General features: G+C 43.1%; 1 protein-coding gene across 1 annotated transcript in view; it reads right to left on the reverse strand.

Annotated features, from left to right (window-relative positions):
- The window catches only part of LOC310865627 (transmembrane protein 150A), a 35,379-nt gene that overhangs the window by 13,988 nt on the left and 940 nt on the right, over window positions 1–20,451 (reverse strand). The window contains exons 2-5 of the mRNA XM_083774801.1: window positions 19,690–19,964; window positions 9,874–9,921; window positions 7,601–7,687; window positions 5,997–6,064 (exon numbers count right to left, since the gene is read on the reverse strand). Coding sequence (XP_083630927.1) covers window positions 5,997–6,064; window positions 7,601–7,687; window positions 9,874–9,921; window positions 19,690–19,754 — 268 coding nt within the window. The 5' untranslated portion in view covers window positions 19,755–19,964. The remainder of the gene's footprint in view (window positions 1–5,996; window positions 6,065–7,600; window positions 7,688–9,873; window positions 9,922–19,689; window positions 19,965–20,451) is intronic.

Below are 20,451 nucleotides of genomic sequence, written 5' to 3' on the forward strand. Positions count from 1 at the left end.
TCTCAGCGAGTAGGGCTCCGTTTCCAGAGCACTGAAATCATTTTGGAAAAGCAATTTAAGTTTCTAGCATGGAAAAACAAACAGTAGGCCTATCTCCTCTGGGGCTCGGGAAAAAAAACACACAACTACTCTCTTTCGTCAAAAACTAGAGAGGTGCCTCGGGGAGTCAGTGAGTGCCCATGGGAGCCTGGGCACTGGGCAGGGACCCTTCCCAGAGCCCGGGCGGAGGACTTTTGTGGCGGTTCTAAAACATAGAGTATTAAAAGGATAGAGACTGATAGAGACCCCCCCCCCCCCGCTATTCATGTCAGTGGAAGTTGCTCAGTGGCATTTTGAAGCACCCGGAAGGACCGTCTATTTCCGCCTTTTTTCGCCGATTCAGCATTTGGGCACCAAATTTTGGTGCCCAAATGCGGAAGTGCAACAGGGCGCTCAATGTTAAAGCCCAGCTGCACGGGGTTTCCTCGTCATGAATCCACGGGTCCACGACCGTCCGCCTGCAGTCCTTCCTCTTACCACTAGGGCCCAGTGCTTCAACGTTGGAGAGCCTCACTGGCCCCTTGTTCTAAACAGATGTCAGAAGTGGTGTCAGCGGTATCCCCTTTTATGCCCATATATGGAGTTCTTTACTTTACTTCTCATTAGCACTTGCAAAAGCATGGCTATTCTTCCTGGGGTCTTTGTCAGGCATGCCCAAATATGGAGTCTATGAAGATGTCAGAATGATGTCAGAATTCGGTGGGACGAACCCGTATTTAGGCATGCCTAAATATGGAGTCTGGCCTGGGGGAGAGCCCTTGTGATGTCAGCTGTGGCCCCGGGCAGAGGCATTTTGTGGCGGTTCTGGACAACCGTGGGTCCGACCGACTAGACACCGGGCACTGCACTCCCTGTGGGGGTGTGGAACGCACGCCCCAACCAAGTAGGTTGGGGCGAACGGTTCTCGAGTTACGTGGATTACAGACGTACAGACACGCGCACACACACACACACAGAGATACTTGGTGCATTTAGTTATAGTGAAAATGTCGTGCAAATCTTTGAACATACAGCAGAGATTAAAATAGGGTGCATTTTGCATCCCAAAACGCAGTTTATAGTTAAGGGACACAATAAAACAACAACCTCTGCATCCACGGGATGCACTACTGTACTGTTTTTTATTCTAGTTTATTTTGCTAGCTTTAGTTATAATAATCATTTCTTCTTCTGTTTTCTACATGAATATAACCACATTATAACCATATAAAATGAAATGGGAGTTAAATGCTGCAATTTGTAAAAATGGCAAAATATGACTCCTAACGTCGTTGAAGTGGGACTCATCAAAAAGACCATCCCTGCATCCCGGGACTCATTACATTTAAAGCTATTTAGATCACTGATACAGTATACTCTTTCACAGTGAAAGCTTTTAACTCATATCTTTGTTTCTGCGGGGGACCGAGGGGGTCCCTGGAACAACATTATTTTCAGATAGAGGTCAGCGGTCAATTACATATCATTTTGGGGGTTCTTGATATGAAATAGTTTAAGAACCACTGACATAGAAACATAAGTTTTTCAGAAAACTCTCATGATTTAGAAGACATTTGTAGAATCTGATCTCAGGCTCAATGGATTAAATAAATAAGCTCTACCTTTCTGTCACTGGGATCCATTCCTATGAAAACACATTCTCTGGCACGTCGGGAGACAACTCTTCCATTGTCTTTATGTGAATAAAGACATGAGGTGTGGAATGAGATCAGACCGAGATAAGAATACGAATAATTTAGAGATCAGTGAGTGGGATGAACACGACGAAGTTAGTTTAGGAAGTTCGCCCCCATAAATTAGTTATTTTCTATCAATTATAATAATACACAACCCATGAAGCGATTAATTGAGTACGTACATGAGGAGACCAATGGAAACGAGCCGAAAGGCTTTTTTTGGATTCATCCTTTTAGCATACCTTCCCTTTGCCTGTCCTTTAAATCTGTTAAAGTATTCAACCAATCAAAAAAGACATTGTCAGTATATTTAGTCTTAGTTTTAGTCATCATAGCTTATAGTTTAGTTTTCATCAGTGAAAAAAGGTAGTCGACAAACATTTTTCGTCTTAGTTTTAGTCTGCGAAATCAACACTGCACCACATTCACAGAGAAACAACAACAACTAGTAGTATTACAAACGCACACGCTGTGGGGTCAGAGCTGGCTAACAGTGCCGGTCAAACACTGGGACTTTCACTGTCGCCTGCAGGGTTCACACTGGACTGTAACAGTCTGGATGGACGCTGGCCCAGCTTTCCCACGCGCCCTGTACATATATACCGTCTACACAGGAAAACACACATACATGCACGGCCACACACACACGCAGGCACCCAGCCAACTACTCGCATATTCATTCGTTAAATTCCATGTGCTCTTTTAAAGAACATAATGAATTACTCCGCCAACCCGCCACCACCCACCCCACTAAGCCTTGTCTACTGCAGTATCTCACGTTAATCTCACATGATTTAGCAAGTGAGAAAGTGTGTGATCATTCATGTCCTATACTGTATAGCTTACAGTAGACATGAGGACTGGACTGGCAGGAAGACGGCACTTAATATCGTTATCTAAAAGACGAGGACACATGTCTCGTGGTTTATCTGTCCCCATCCTCCCCAGAGAGGTCTCATGTCTCTGTCAGCCCCCCCCCCCCCACACACACACACACACACACACACACACACACACACACACACACACACACACACACACACACACACACACACACACACACACACACACACACACACAGGTCCTTAAATAGCCATTTCTTCTTGCTTCCCAAACACCGGGTTGGGACCCATTTGTGGGTCGCGGACACATTTTTATGGGTCCCTGAGCTAATTTCTATTTTGGGTCACAGGCTAAAAGGTAAAGGACCCACTGCTCTGGAGCAGGGGTTCTCAACCTGAGGGGTCGCAACGTTGCCAAATTATTTTTGGGGGTTCCCAGACTATTAAAAAAGAAAAAAACAGAAAATTGCAACTGAATGGATGTAAAATGGAAATTAAGAGTTACACATAGTACATGCATATACTTTCCTTAATGATTATATCTGGTTTCAGTATTTATTTATGATATATTTTCACTATTATTAGGGTTATTGTATCGGTCAATTTGTATTAGTGGTGGGGGGGGAGCAAAGCGTTTCCGGGGGTCCTCAGCCAAGAACCACAGCCCTAGAGCAGTAGTTCTCAAAGTGGTATTTTTATAAAAATATATACAAAATAAAGCACTGAAAGAATGACTATTCAGATCAGAGCTTTCTCTCTCACAGACACTATAGACAGGTGTAATAGTATGTACTAAATCTTATTCTCTTATGGGGGTCCCTGGCAATAGAATCTTAAAATGGGGGGTGGGGGGTCTAAATATTTGAGAACCACTGCTCCAGGATTCACACACACACACACACACACACACACACACACACACATCTGTAGGGTTATCCTTGGCCTGTGTCCTGCTACCCACCGGGCCCACCCAGCTGTTAGGAATAAAAACACATGTGCACACAGCCACCCCCACCCCAAAGCTGCACTGGGATACAGCTGGGAAACATTAAAGATGGAGTGCCGTGATTTTTTTCCACACTTAAACATGATCATCAGGTGTATTTAGGTGTATATGAGGTATAATTTTTTCAAAAAAGTGTACAGTATTTGTTAAAATGATGGTTTTATGTGGACACACCCACCAGTTCATTAGGTATGCGTGAGTTTAACCATAGCACCACCCACCTAATCCAGTCCCTCCGCCTCCTCCTTTAAGACCACCCACTTGTCCTAGTCCCTCCCCTCCTTAGCCCATGGCTCTGCCCTTTTGTTTACAAAATGGCAAATTGGTGTCTGTAATGTAACAAAAACTCATGTTTTTGTGAATGTTAGAAGTGAACACTTCCCATATTTCTGAGATATCGTATAGGCACCATTATGCACTTATACTGCCACCATCCATGTATAGGCATATAATCCATGCATCCATACCATATCAGATCTGTTTTTTCTGATTTTTTTATAATCATTTATTTATTTCCTCCAATTATATTGACCCTATTGTCGCAATCAGCTCAGCTCATCATCCAATTCGATCATAGTTTAACAGCAGAAACAATTAGTTTAATAGATCATTTAGCCTACAATATATTGTAGGCTATTGATTTCCTCCAGCTAAGCACCCTGGCATTAAAACTGCCCTTTATCTGACTGCATTGAGTTTCAGCAAAAGTCGCCAGATCTAAAGAAACAAGCGGCCAGGTCCACAAAAATAAGTCACAGAAATTGCAGTGAATATTTATGAAAACGTTTCAACAACACCAATCCTTTTAACAACATATTAATCTGAGGGTCCTTCACATGAACCATTGGTCAAGTCAACCACATCTCCCCTGAAAGTTACTTATATGAAAACAAGCCCAAGTCGCTTGTAATAGCCAGACATGGCAACATGGCTTCCAGCGCGACACAACATACTTCTAATTCTTGACTTTAAAGTTTACACTCAGCCTCGTATAAGTATTAGGACCTACATACATATTGACTACAACAGCCAACAAGAATGCACACTGTGACACTACACTCTGTATCAAAGCCCGACCACTGTGATTATAAAAGAAACAACCTACTCCTTGAGAACAACAAGAGCAACTATACAGCAGAGCAGGTAGGAGGCTGGTTTGTTGTGTTTTCCTTGATTAATCCTGAGGACCCGACGTGAACATTTACTTGCTTAGTTGCTTCCAATCTAACGAAAAACAGTCTGCTCTGCTGTGAACTGGTAATGTGTGAAATGACTGTTTGAAAATCTGCCACACAGTTAGACACACACAGAGCAGCAAACTGGCTGCGCTGTTCAGTTCACACGTGTGTATGTGGCAGGCAGCTCCGCCCACAGAGGTTGTCGTATTTAAAAAATATGTATAGAGGGGGAGGTGCGTGTGTGCGTGCAATATTTTTACGTCACACTATCCGTGTTTACTTCATTGGCCCGTTTGACCGTCAAGGGTTCAGCCTCCAGGAAGAAACCCTAAATACAAAGTTATTACACCATTGGACATAAAAACGACTCCAGGGTGTCTAATGAAGTACTGTCACCCCATAGACACATGAAAAGCTGGAAAAATACAAAAATTGTGGCACTCCATCTTTAACTTAAAACTGGGCAGTGCAAAATGCTCCTGCCATCATGTAGTGCGTGTGCGTGTGTGTGTGTGTGTGTGTGTGTGTGTGTGTGTGTGTGTGTGTGTGTGTGTGTGCGCGCGTTCGCGCCCTTTCAAGTTAACCCATATTGGCTGGTTTAGGTCAGACAGTGTATTTTTGCAGCGGCTGTGGAGAGTAGACGTGTTACGATAATGAAATGATGCAAACACAAAAGTGCACGTTTACCCCAACCGTAAGATAAATAATAGGTGGGTAGACACTAGACTAGACAGTCAAATACTTTAAAAAAGTAGAGCAAGTGAGCATGTGTTTTGGACTGCCAGGTATTCATTATTTCTTCAGCGATCTGCCGCGATCTTAGTTAAAGAAGTTAAACAGCACTTCAGTACATTGTGTTTTGTGCACATCAGTGCAGCGCAGCGCAGCCCCCCCCCCCCCCCCCCCCCCCCACACACACACACACACACATACAAAAAAGGACAGAAGGTACAGACACGTGCCACACAGTGTATCTGAGGGTCTTCTCAGATATTACACATAATGACAGACCGACCCGAGTTCCGCGGTAATACAGCGGATTCCGACCCAGCGCCCATAGTCATTATGATAAAACACGGATCTGACCCGAGTCTCGGGTCCATGTCGGGTATTCTTTTGGAATCCGGAAGGCCTGTGAAGAGCTCTACTTGTGGCCTACTGGCAGTTTGCACAAGACATTCAGTACTGATCGGTCCCGACAGAGACAGACAGACAGACTTATAGATGGCTAGACTCCTGCAGAGCCTCATCTTACCCATGAAGGATCCGGTGCTGCAGATGAGACTGAAAAAACAGCTTTCAGGAGGCAGAGTCCCACACTTACTGTAGACACACACACACACACACACACACACACACACAGCACATGAATAAAAAGTAAAAACACACATATATGCAATACAAGTCTATAGAGGAGGCGGAGGACGAGAAAGAATTAGAAGAAGAATCGACTTGTGTGAGAGATAAAATGTCTATATTAGTCCTACACACCCACGGTACTCAAGTGTTTTGTTGTTTTTTTGCTAGTGAATTATGGTGTGTAAATTTGTAATGTGAAATGTGAGCTTGCCATAATCACAGTAATCCTTAACTCTTTTATTGTGGCTAGCAGTTAGCATAAATTCCCAGTGCCACCATCAGCGTCCACTTTAAGAGAAGGAGTTTGCAGGTTTTTAATAGAAATAGTTACAATGGCATCTAAATGTAATGTGGTACTTATATGCTTATCGCTGTCGCAAGGATGAGGCGGCACTATTTCTCCCCTCCAAGGGGTACATGGGACAAAAAGGTTTGAGGACCCCTGCTATACACAGAACACGAATCAAATATGCCTTCCCCGCGATACCGGTCACTCCAATGAACTGCAGCGGCCAATGACGTCTCTAGGCTTCTAGATCTATGGTCCTGTCCTCCATCCAGCCTGTGACCTGCTCTACGCTTGCCTCCAGTGGAGCCAATGGGAAATATGTCAGAGCAGAGCAGTTCATTCTACAGCCACAAAGCTGTCTCAGCTGACTGGGCACGCACACGCACACACAGACACACTTCAGCGTGTGCGCGCATGTGTTTGTGCGAGCGAGCGTGCATGTGTGTGGACGGACACACAGGGCATCATGTGTTAAGTGCGAACAGCCATGAGAGTATCCAGTGCTTAATAAGCAGGACTCCGTTTATTATGATCCTAGGTAAGTTGTTCCAACATCCTACAGGTAGCTTCCCGACACGTCTCGTGTAAAGCTGGGAATTCACACGGTTCACGACGGCCTTTGATGTTCAAAGCTCAGCGTGTGCGTCTGAGAACTAAACAAAGGAGGCGCTCGATTTCTTCTCGAATGTAAGACGACCCCTCTTTTATGGGGAAATTCCTGTGTGTGTGCTCTCGCGTGCGTGCGTGCCTACAGGGCAAGTGCAGACCCGTGCTTTCTCTGCCTCCCAGCTACACTGCCACGGTGGCAGGCAGGAAATCTCAAGCCAAGTTATTTTGAGCACACACACACACACACACACACACACACACACACACACACACACACACACACACACACACACACACACACACACACACACACACACACACACACACACACACACACACACACACACACACACACACACACACACACACACACACACACACACACACACACACACACACACACACACACACACACACACACACACACACACACACACACACACACACACACAGGAACTGTCTACTTCAAGCTCACTCGCTTTCTGTCACCAGGATGGCAGAAGGGTCATAGAAGACAATGACAGGGCATTCCTGTTTGAGAGAAAACAAGACAGCTAGACGGAGAGAGAGCGAGACAGACAGGGATTGGAGAGCACTCCGACCTGATGAGCGGTATGTTGTCCAGGGTACAACACAGTGTTGATCCGCTCTGCAAGTAAAGATCTTCTTCACACGACTGGTTGTATAGCCTGGGGAAAGGCACGCACACACACACACACACACACACACACACACACACACACACAGTATTAACACCAGAGACTGATTCTACAAAGGTCTTCAAAAAAATACCCAATGCACAAGCTTGTATCTAGGCTACCCTATCTATTTTTGAATAGCCAACTCTAAAATTTAAAATGACAAAAATAATTTCTTTCTTTCTTTTTTGGTACATTAATGCCCTACCTCATCATACAAGATTCTTTAATAATGGTAAAAAACTTCACTGTTTTGGACATCCAAGGGGTCCACCCGACTTGGGACCGTGTTTTAATACATGGCTCCAGAGTGGTCTTGTTGTGCTTGGTTTGTTGTGAAAGGGAGGAAAGACCACTGTCAGTGGGAACGTTTCACCACAGTGAGCGGTCCGTCCACTCAGCGCATGAATTATGGACTTTGGTAAAAACATAAATCATACTTCTGGACACACTGGCATTTGGAATCCTTCGGAATAAACGCTTTCCAATTAAGAAATAATCTTTGCAACCTTTGGCAAACCTCCCATAGTTAATGGACTCCTACATCAATATTTATCACCAATCCATGACGTTAAACATATTCCAGAGTTTTAACTGTTGTAAATACATTTTGTGGAGTAACCATGTTTCCCCCACAATGATTTGGTCCACTTCAGTTAGTGGTTCCCCAAAGCAGTGGTTCCCAAACCTTTTAGGCCATGACCCAAACTAGTGAAAATAGCAGTTCTACAACCTCACAAGTTACAACGTGTCGCTTCGCTTCGTTTGAGCTTGTAGATCAGCTATTTTCACTACTTCTTAATTTTTTTTTATTGATTACGTTTACGTTATTATATTTAAGAAATGTTTGAATTTGTTTTCAACACATGAAAATGAGTGATGTTTTTGTGGTAGTCGTCGACTGGTGGACTCAAGGTAAACATTTTGGTATTTAGAAGGTAATTCTCCTAAAGTAACATTTTTCATATTGGCTATTTACTTAATCAGACCAGTGTGTGTCCAGTGGAAACCTCGTATGAATCTGATCTCAGGTCAGAATGGGTTAAAGTATCCTGGTTAAAGCTAAGCTAAGTATATATTGTAATTCGATTACTTCTAAAAGTATTTCTAGAGTTCCGGTTTTTCGGAGCTCTCACTCCAGTATCATAGCTCTGCTGTCGAAGCTATTTATAGTAACTATTTTTAATACAATCCTTAGTCCTTGTTTTTATAGTCTTTAAAGCATATGGTGGAAAAATACCCATCAAACAAGGTGGGAATATTTTGCTAACGTTGGAGTCAATCCCCCAAAACCCCCGAAAAACTATGTATTTTACCACAGTTATACCTATAACACACAATCATCTATCATCCATCTATTTTATTTATTTATTTTTCTTTAGTTGTGAGCCACAAGATTTGTATCTTGTACAGGGCTTATATTAAGCAAGTAAGCATCAATATTTCAGTTGTCTGCTTTTCTGTAAAAGCCCTAACAAATGCTTCCTTTTAACATATTTAATATATTTGGATTTTACCAGAAAGATAACGCCATAAATCACTCAGTGATTTCAACACTTGTCAGTCACTTGGCATAGGCTAGCAGCACACAGCAATAACAGCATGCATGCATTGTCAGGGAGCGTGCGAAATACACAGCACATTTGTTTTATTTGTGTTTCTTGTTGAGCCTTGTTGTGTCTTGAAATGAGCAGGGAATTTGCAAAAAGCAAAAAGCGACTCAGAGATTTTCTTTTTTGAATGATGAAATGGTGTTGGTTTGGTGGTGGTGCGACAGTTGTAGTTAGTAGCGTAGTGTTTCAAATAATAAGTAATATAAGCACTTTAATTTGAAATATCTTTGAAATTTGGGATTTTTGCATGCCATCATGTTTGGTGGGGCAGTCAGGGCATTTAGAGGGCTTTTTAACCTGAGAATATCAATACAATAGTTCTGTAGGCTAGAATGGGAAAAACACTAAACCAGATATATTTATAGTTTTACATTAACCACATGAACCCTAACACCCCTATTCTTCTAGAGCAAACATTGGGCGGGAATATAGCCAATCCACAAAGCTCACAAGCTAACGTGCGTTAAGATATTTGGTGTAGAGGGAAATACCAGTGGACCTTGTGAAGACATGAGACTATAGAGAGGTATAATTAGTTTTAATTAGACAGATTTATTAACATACCAGTTATCCACAGGGCAGACATGCTGGTTGTAGAGGGCCATGGCATACCTGGAATAGAAAAGAAGAAATATTGTATGGTTATTTTAAGATTGTCAAAGTGAAGGCAGTTAAAAAGTGTAAACGTTTAGTTAGACCACGAGTCAGGTGTTGTTACTGATTGACAATCATGACCTAATGGACACGTTACAGTAGGCCTACATCCTTTCTAAGGTACTTTAAATACGCTCAAAACGCGTGGCATTGTGAGCTCAGCTTGCGTTGTGAGCTTGTAGATTTGGTTATTTTGACAAATTCTTTATGCTTTTTGAAGTGAGAAAAAGACAAACATAGCAAATCAGACTGGATTCCAGGCTAGTACTAAGACCGTGCCAGTGACACGTGGACTTGTTGGGAGTGTCCCGTGGAAGGTCACCTGAACCCAAACCCAGAGGAACCCAGTGACATGGGTCAGACATACACAAGAAGCTAACAGCATGTGTTTATTCAGTCACGTCACTAAGCACTTTGGGCCAACTTCTGTTGTTTTCAAATGTGCTACACAAATAAAGGTGGCTTGACCTGAGGTCGGTGACTAGTTGGATCCACAGTAGAGTGAATGACCGATAGGAGCATACAGATAAGGTTGCCAATCGTCCCTTGAAATAAGGAAACGTCCCTTATTTGGAAACTAAAAGACGTGTCCCTTATTGAACTGATAGATGACACACTTTGTTCCTTGTTTTTTGGGGTATCAATGACATGTCTATCCTACTATAAATGCACCACGTCTCTGCGTACGGTTGTAATCCACGTAACTCGAGAACCGTTTTACCTTCATATTTGACACACGCATTTCACACCCCCGCAGGGAGTGCAGTGCCCAGACTCGAGTAGGTCGGACCCACGGTTATCCAGAACCACTGCCTAATCAGCCAAAGTCCCCTCACCTGTGCAATTTACAGCCTCTGCCTCAGCCAATTGATTGCCTTGGCAACCCCACACCTGACAATTGATTAGCCTACTTAACCAGTCCACTTTTCACAGTCAGTCAGCCCTCGTCACACACAGAGATCTCCATTTGGGGACACAGACAGTTAAAACAGGTGCTATGACAAGTTGACAACGGGTATTATTAGGTTTCCAAGTTGCATCGTTCTCAAGTAGGCCAGTAGCCGACGGGCACGTACAGGTCTAGTATACAATACATTTGAGACAGGCGGAAGGAACACAAAAATGTGCAGCTCGCCAACTCATAGACTGCGACGTAGGAAAAAACGCCGTTCCCGACTGTGCTTTCTGCATCCTAATAAGTCACTGGCTTCCCCTCTGCATTCTACCAGTTATATCTCCACACACGACAGCGGTGAGAGCAACCTCTTCCGACCTGCCGTAACTATTTTGGATGTGTCGTCAACCCATTTAGGACTAAGGCCGATTCTAAAAATGCCTTCTAAATCCTGACCATAAGGTTTAAGAAAAAGAATTAAGGTTTAAAGAAAGTTTCTATAGCCTACTGTACTTAGCAACAACTGTACATAGCAACAAGAACCCAAAAATGTGTTTCCGTATTAAAAAGTTAAAACCTCAAAAAAGGGGTTCCCATCCGATAAGTGAACATAAAAGAAATGCAACTTTTTTTTTAAATAATAATGTAATCGTTTTTGGTGGGTAAATGAACTCTATCATGGCTATTCTGGGGGCAAACATTAGAAAATAGCAGATATACAGTAAGCTACGGAACTCGGCTAGAGATAGTGAAGATATTTAGTGTAAAAGGACCTTTGTATGGAACTACTTGCAACGAATATCCACAATGGAAGTTGCAAGGAGTTGCATTGATGTGGACCGGCCTTAAAACTGTTCTGTTGCATTGGTGCAGTCTGAATAATAGGGCTCTAAGTGGTCAAACAGGCTGCATATTTTGGGCTCGTTTTCATCGACCCGTTAATGCTAATTTCCCCTCGCAAAATCTGGCAATGCAGCAGCCTGGGGGTCACTAACAGGCTAAACAGCAATTAAGATCGTCTCCATGGCAAAGAGTAGCATCCTAAACCTCAGGCCACACACACACACACACAGTAAGCCCTGAAGACACACTACAGCTGTCCTCCACATGAGGACCAAAGGCTTGTTCCCTCCCAACCTACTGGGGTTGGTCCCCAAGACCCAAGTACCGTACCCGTGTGGGGTGATGATGGGGCATTCTCTCTTGCTGCCCACAACTAGGGTTGGGATGTTTGGGAACCTTTAGGATTTTAACGGTTCCGGTTCCTTAAGAAGTCCTATAGTAAGGGCCAAATTGACACTTAGTGCTGTAACTCTTGAGAGAGTACAAATGGAACCAAATGGACCCATAAGGCTCTCTCAGGGTGAAATTAAAACACTTGAGAAGCACTGGTGTAGAAACTGTATAGCAGACGTCAGGGTCCACATACCAGCTCTGACAGCGCGATTAGAAAATGGTTCGAAATACGAGGGAGCTGATTCCAGGTTCTTCAATGTCGGAACCGCATCTGAAGAAGAACCAGTTCCGGGTCCCCCAACCCTACCCACCCTGTGGAATGCACTCCAATACTAAGAGAAGAAGCCTCCAATCCTTCTAAACTGCTCACAAAACAAAACTCTTCAATGTGGCTTTTGTAAAGCCTCAGGACCATCCCGAGCTCCCCCAACCCCCCCTCCCCCCTGCATGCTGCTGGTGGTGATACATACAACCAGAACCATAATACATACATTGCATGTAAACTCCACACAACTGCCTGTCTGCTAACATCAAATGAAACATGTGGTGGTCTCTGGAATGCAGCGACTCACAGTTTATGGCGTGCCGCGTCACCCCATACCCATTTAGGGTCAGTTATATATCAAGCTGTGGGCATAAGGATCTTGTAGTGCATGGGACCGCAAATAATTGACAAAACACAAACACTATTTTAATGATAGTACTATATCATTAATATTCAAGAATGTATATAAAAAAACAAATTCCATGGTAGGCCTATTTTGTTTTCTTTAAAACCTTGAAACATGAGTTTTCATACGTAGGAACTTAAAGGTATATCATGTTAGTTTAATATAAACATGCTCTGAAAATGCACACGGCCCACCCATCTGTGCACAGTTTACCAACACGTATGAGCTTTTCAAATGGGCTCAAATAATGGACTCCCTGGGCAGGCAGCCACACACACACACCCTGATCCTGTGGTCATGCAAACGCCACACCATCTGCCTCCAGCTGCGCAGCAGCAGCCATGAATAATCATCATCAGGAGAGGCGCAGAGATGGGGGCGAGATGGTGAGATAAGAAAGGATCCTACTGAAGCATTCTACAACCAAATTTGGAAACACTTGTAACCATTGGCTAGATGTTAGAGAACAAGGGTTTTAGCTCGAGAGACCCAAACTTGTGAAAATAAGTTAACCGAGACTAAAAACTAGGGACGACGGTTAATACCAGGCAAAGATTTGTGTCGATACGGTTGCATTTCTAAGCTGCCGGTGCAGCGTTTTGGACCGTTTGAGGAGCACCTCAAGAAAGCAATGCAAAGCAGATGGAAGCCATGCACACACACGGTTGCATAATGGAGTCTGGGAAGCCAGCGGTATGAGTGGGCATGGTCTGACAGAGTGGAAGACCGCCGTCAGGTAGAGCTGAGCCGAGGCTTACAGTCTGCAGGAAAACAAGCATCTGCTCTGAAGAAAAGAGCAGAGCAAAAAAAAACGTTTTTTTCTTTTTTGACTTGGTTTTACACTACTACGCTAATAAGTGGAAAACCAAACAGAGTTCTGTCGAAAAGCAAATAGTGAAGGGGAAAAAAGGATGTTAAAAGATTATTCTGGGGTGGAACATTAGCCAAAAATAGACAATGGTATATTTTGCTGAACAGATTTGGTGTAGGTGAAAAATAGCACAGAGCCAACTCAAATCCAGTTTACGAAGTCTAGAGTCTAGAGGGTTTAGTAGTTAACCCATTAAGACCCGAGGCAGAGTCTACAAATGCCTTCTAAATCAGTAGTTCTCACACTTTCAAAGATTTTTTTAGTAAACCGCTTGAGGGCAATTCTAAATAAAGCAGACCTAGGGCCCTATTTATTCCAGTGCCTTACCCCTTAAACTTCTTTGCCTTTTTCTTTTCTACCATTTTGAAAAACATTTTTGAATAGTTCCAATAGCCGATTTACAAGTTCATAATGTGTCGATGTTGATCGGCTATTGAACAATTTTAAAAAGTTTTCAAAATAGTAAAGAAATAACAAAAAAGTCAAAGACGTTTATGGATAAGGTGTAAGGCACTGGTCGAAAATAGGGCCCCCACTAGTCCCCTCTCTCTTAGCAGGCTGCATGTGGACCCGACAGCAGTGGCCTGTGGCCGCACAGGGCTAAATAATAATAGGTTTGTTTACATAATTGGGCTCCAGCCAAAGCCATGCTGTGTGGTGAGCAGTGATTGCATGCCTGGGAGCAGTATATGGCAGCCAGGAACAGACCACGTCCCCGTCCGTCCCCCTTTCAAGATTCTATCTATGGCGAGAAGCATTTGAGAACAAGGACTGCCATGGAAACTTGTGGTGTTCTATACATTTCCTTAGTTAAGGGCCCAAAAGAACAACATGGCAATAAAGAGCGGGTACAAAGATGTGACACTTCAACTAACTATCTTTTATGGTCACTGTAGGGTGGAGAGTTACCGTGTTACAGCTTTCTGTGCTCAGACATACAGACCATGGGACAGACACAGGGACATACACACATTGCTACGTAATGGAGCGGTTAGGCACAGCTCAAAAATAAAACATTAAACAGTTGGAATATGGAGATACAAGGTTTTCAGTTGTTGACAGTGTAGTCTAGCAGCACGTAACCAGTCTGTTTTAACCTTAAACTACTCAACCGCCTCTACACTCCTGGGCAAAGGCATGCAAAGGATTAAATACTAGAGCAATGTATAGGCTACTCTTTATATTACACTGGTTGAATGCTTGATTATGGGTGGTCAATCACTGAATTAATCTCTGTTCGATAACGACAGCTGAACTCAATAACAGACCACTGTCTGAATAAAGAGCCAAAGCACATATGAACCTGCTTGATTTTTTGCTGTATCCAACATGGCAGCCAGGTAAACAAACACACTGTAATTTAGAGCTAAACAGCACTATTTGAAGTGAGAAATAGACATAATGCAGTAATTAACAGAATATCGATTCTATAATCAACACCGGGATGTTTTCCAAGCTGCCCGTGTTGCATTGGACCCACCTGGCATAAATGAATAGACTATACTTTCATTACCGTAAAAGCAATTACATCCTTTTAAAAATCAATCAACCCTTCTTCAGGGTGATAAAGACCCCTCTGATTTACGACCGGATCTAATCACCCTTTTGGGGTTTATTTCTCAATCACCATGCTGCTCCCCATTGATTATCCCTTGCTTATCCATTTCAACCCTATAGGGAGTACCAAAATATCGTTGAGGGGGTCAGCATATGTGTCGCGTGGTAGCGGCCGTCATACTTCTGGGATTGTCTGGTTTGTTGTACATTGAGCGACTATCCGTATACGTTCTTTTTTTAAAGACAGACAGGCAGTACTTATGTACTGAGCATAAGTGCCACAGCAGGTCACGTCGCGGGGAATGAGCCAGAAAACGGAATTAGATTTTTCAGCTTTCCAGCATGGAGACGGCATCAAGGAACCCAGATTGACATTTTTACAAAGAGACGTAGGATGGCTTGGATCTCGGCTGTACGGCGCAGAGACATCAGACAACAGACCACCGTCACTCTATTCTGAGTCATGTGGGCTAGAGTTTAAATCCCAGAAACGGGGCGCCACTAGCTTTCCAGACTCCGCTCCCCTCTTGGTGACGTACTGTACACGTTTTTACAAACTATATATACACTTTGTTGCCCCAAATCTCTTAGACAAAAATAGCTGAAAATGTAGCTGAAAACAATACAAACAGTGGTATAATGTTCAGACTACTGGAGTCCATGCTACATTCTTTGATATGTCACGGTCTGTCTGGAAGGAGAACATGTGTGCAGTAGTCAGTACAAACATTAAATAAAAGACGCCATTGTTTTAAAATAGCAGACAGTCAGGCACCCGAGCTGACCTTTGAAATGACAATCATTATTGAACTGAGAAATGCCAGTGGAAGGGGCCCAGGAGTCGTGGTGGTGAAACACAAACCACAGCAATGATATAAAATGCTCACGTCACGTTGCGGGGCTTACAGTATTCACATCATGAAGTAAAATAAGTATTTTTGCTAATGGTACGAGATACCAGGGTTGTGGCTATAGACGCACAGACTCAGGGCAACATGCAATAGTTGGCAGCAGCAGCAGCAGCATAGCATGTGCTGCCTCAATGTCATTAGGGCTTGTGGAAGATGCTTCTGAAGGTGTATTCTATTGTTGTTTGACCAATTCAAACACGTTTCACTCTTTATTCTATTGCAAGCTTGACTACTTAGAATCCTCTTTAAATCTTAAAATAATTAGCTATGAGCTCACAACCTTGCCGCAGCTTGCAGATAAGCCCATTTTCGGTGCGCTATATACATTATTCCATAGAAGACAATGCATTAGCCATTAGAATAATTGCCTACGTCATTGTTTTTGGCCAAATTGACATTTCTGCCTTAACTCTACAATCCTAACACACACTGCTGCTTTATTGTGCCTGCCTTGTTGCCTTTATGTCCTCAGCCTATCAGAATTCTTGTTACATTCCTAAATCAATATCTGCCTGGAATGTAAGCATTCAAGCATTCCGATAGGCTGACATTGGCAATATTAAGGCATGGTGAATCAGCAGTTAGTTAGGCAGGTGCAAATAAAGCCAGATAAACGTGACTTAGGCTAAAGTTTTTCTCATTATTGCTTAAAGGACCACTTCACACTTTTTAACCTATCTTCAAATAATTATAATCTTTTTTCCTCACTAATGTTCATGATAATATGCCACATGATGTCACTGGTGGACGTGTTTCTGAACTGCCCACAGCCCTCCTAAGATTTGTGGTTCATTTTATCATGAACATTAGTGAGGAATATGAAGATAGGTTGAAAAGAGGTGAACTAGTCCTCTAAGTCAACTAGGTGACTTTGGCAGATAGTGATTTTTAATTTTTCTAAGCAATTATGCTATGAGGCTAACGAACCGAAGTGACTGAGAACTTTAATCTATGTGTTGGATGCAGATACGGGGAGGCTGGGCTCTAGTGTCAGTCAGATACCGTGTGAAAGCCTTTGAATAAGCACTGCGAAGCACCCCGTGCCCGGCCCGCTATTTACCCAACTCCACTCACTCGCACAGGGAGGGATCGGTGTTGCCAGAAATAAGCAACCAGGGTCTAGGAAAACAAGCGCAAAAGAAGTGACTAGGCTACGGCTATTTGAAAGTAGCCTATCTACAAGCTCACAAAGCACTGCTAATCACGATTCGATGCATTAAGAGCTGGTAGAGTTGCAAATTATTTTGTTTTGTTTTTTTTATCATTGAGGAAAAGAAATTTTTGAAAATGATCTGGGTGGCACAAGACGTTTTTAGATGATGTTCTGCGGAAAAATTTAAAATACATATTACTTAAACATTTAGGAAGCAAGCCCAAATAAGCAACAACAGAACACTTTCAGAAAAAACCTGCAACCACCAATTTGTTTACAAGCCACTTTACAGACAAAACCAATCCCAAAGTTGCTTAAAATAAGCGCACATGGCAACACTAACAGGGAGGGATGGGGTTACGCAACAAATCATGACCACTGGCATTCCAGTGCCCAGGAAGAGGGACTCTTGACTCAGCCCCTTGGAAACAAGGCTCCGTTGTGAAGGTAGCAGGAAGGAAATACTGTTAGGAGCTGCCGGAGATCGGACACCGTCTTCTAAAGTTAACTTAGCTGCAGTCAGGTTTGGGATTTTGAAGAAGAGAAAATGCCAAGCGAACCGTGAAAACACAAACATAATTCCTTTAGGGATGCAGGGCATTCATTTAATAGCATGCCTACCTACCCACCCAGGGACCACAACATTTATAGCCAAATTGGAATGGAATCAGAAAAGTCTGCATCTTGATGACATGACCCTGGAGATAGTGTTTGAAGAAAACACAAAATAACTGTCTAAAATAATGAAAATGTGATGCATTGTGATACTTTGCACAATTATTGCACAACACACAAAAAAGATGTGCATCACTATGATCGCTGAGAAAATCTAACTCAGTTCCACATCAACGGCCAAGCCAAAAACTGTGAATTGCACCGCACACATCCACACACCAGGTGTAACCTTTAAGCTACACTTCTGCTTCAGATCACACAACGTTACAAATCAAATGTTACAAATGTTAATCAGTGCACGTGCGTGGTGATGAGTGGCGTTGCAGCCCCATGTACTGTATAGACAGTCAACTTTGTTCATGTGCTTTGAACTCGGGGCCCATCCGTCACGTGTCCCCCAAAAGTGTCAGCAGGAACTCCAACATCACCCAGAAGCCAAATTCCAATACCCCAAATCTCGGCCACTCGCTCACTCCAGCATTACCATCTTGTGGACTTCATACAACTTACATGGAGGTCTTTAAATATGTGGCCTGAATACCATTAGGTTGAACTCTAATGACCATTCAGACACTGACATTCTACACCATATTTCAGCAGGTCACCAATTTCACTGTAACACCACCATGCTGGAGTTAGCGAGTGTGAGTGAGCGAGTGGCCAAGATTTTGGGTATTGGAATTTGGCTAGAGAGATGCACTTTGACAAATCACACTTCTCACACATTTTTCTAAAATGATCGAAAATAGCAGATGTACAAGCTCGCAGCGCCCGCGTGAAGTGACACACTATGAGCTTGCCTTGTATATGGGCAATTCTTCTTTAAATAATTGTTGTGACACATACACAAGCTAAAATGTAAAATGACACAGATGCTTTCCCGGTTTTAATGGGTAAATTTACCGTAAAAATAGCTTGCGATGCAACTCATCCCAAGCTAGAGTAGATAGGCTATTTTGAGCATAGAGATTTGGTTTAGAGGGAGAGGACCAAGCATAGAAAACTAGTTTTTTTGGTTGACGCAGGAGACCGGACATGAAGTCACATGCAAGCATACATGCACACATTCACAACCGCTAGTCTGTAGTATCTGTGATAATTAGCCTAGAATGTGATCAAAGGCCATACGAGAGGTGATAATCCCACAGCTGTCCAGGACAGAACTAATCCGCACACAGCCAATGACCTGCTGGGCTCCCTGGAATTCAGGCCATTGGGGCAACATGCAGTGGTGCCCTCGCCCCTCGGCCCCTCCAATGGGTATCTGTGATGGGCATCAAATAATGTTTCCTTATCCCATTAAAGCCTGAGGACGATTCTACACAAGCCTTCTATAATCAGTAATTCTCACCCTTTCAAGATGTTACAAAAATGTTAAAAAATAGCAGATGTACAAGCTCGCAGTGTATAGCACATTGGCTGGCTATTAAAATAATAGAAGATATAGATCTGCAATTTTAGAAAAATCATGAACCTTTTTGCAAATCTTTGAATATATGTTTTTTTAAAGTGAACAAAATATAATTTTGAGGCTCCTTGACGTGAAAGGGTTTGAGGACCACTGACATGGCAACATAGCAGGTTTTTCAGAAAACTTTGGGGATTTAGAAAACATTTGTAGAATCGGCCTCAGGTCTTAATGGGTTAATTAATTGAATTTGCTGGGGACCCCCTGGAGCCCCCTCAAGGACCCCTGGGGGTGGGGGGGTCCCCTGACCACACTGGTGGGAAGCAGCGGTCTAGGAGGCGACACTTACACAACCCATATTCCAGTGATGGTCAGAGCTGGCAGGCTGACCGGGAGGATCATCCACAGAGACATCTGCGGTCAGCGCGTTCCTAGACAGCAGCAGCACACCTGTCCTCCTTCCCTCTTCCTCTTTTCTTCTTCCTTTTGCTCCTCGGCCAGCCAACAAGAAGCACTCCCTGCTCATCGGGTACGACTGGCATTTAACTCCGGATCAGTGGCATCGTCTCCTTTGCATCACGGATGGACAGCGGAACACGCAGGAGGACCGAGTCGCGAGGCAGCCTGGCCAAAGGGACAATTTACATGTTAGGCATTTAGCAGATGTTCAGCAACTTTCAATAAGCATAGTATTATTATTATGACAAATAGAATGCAGATAGAGCCTATTAGTGCTTCAAGAAATGTAGAGGTGAACCATGACCCTAGCATCCGTCTGAACATATATGCTATCTAAATAGCATCCTGTACATTGAAACTATAAGATACCGACGGGTAAACAATGATATCTGGGCAATATTATGCAAATTGTAAATAACAATGAACATCTAGGCCTATATATAATAACAATATGTACATTGATTGAAAGTTGAAACTATAGAATAGTAATACCAGGTAAACAATTAACCTAGCATCTGTCAAAAAACAAATCTGAATGGTGGTCTAGACTCTAGACCACCATTCAGATTTGTACTCTAGACTCTAGTCTAGAGTAAGACAAAACAACAAAAATCAATATAATGTCTGCAACTCTGCATGTCAGTTGGCAGCA

This window comes from Protomyctophum parallelum (assembly GCF_964188405.1).
Source record: "Protomyctophum parallelum genome assembly, chromosome: 10".
Lineage (NCBI taxonomy): Eukaryota > Metazoa > Chordata > Actinopteri > Myctophiformes > Myctophidae > Protomyctophum > Protomyctophum parallelum.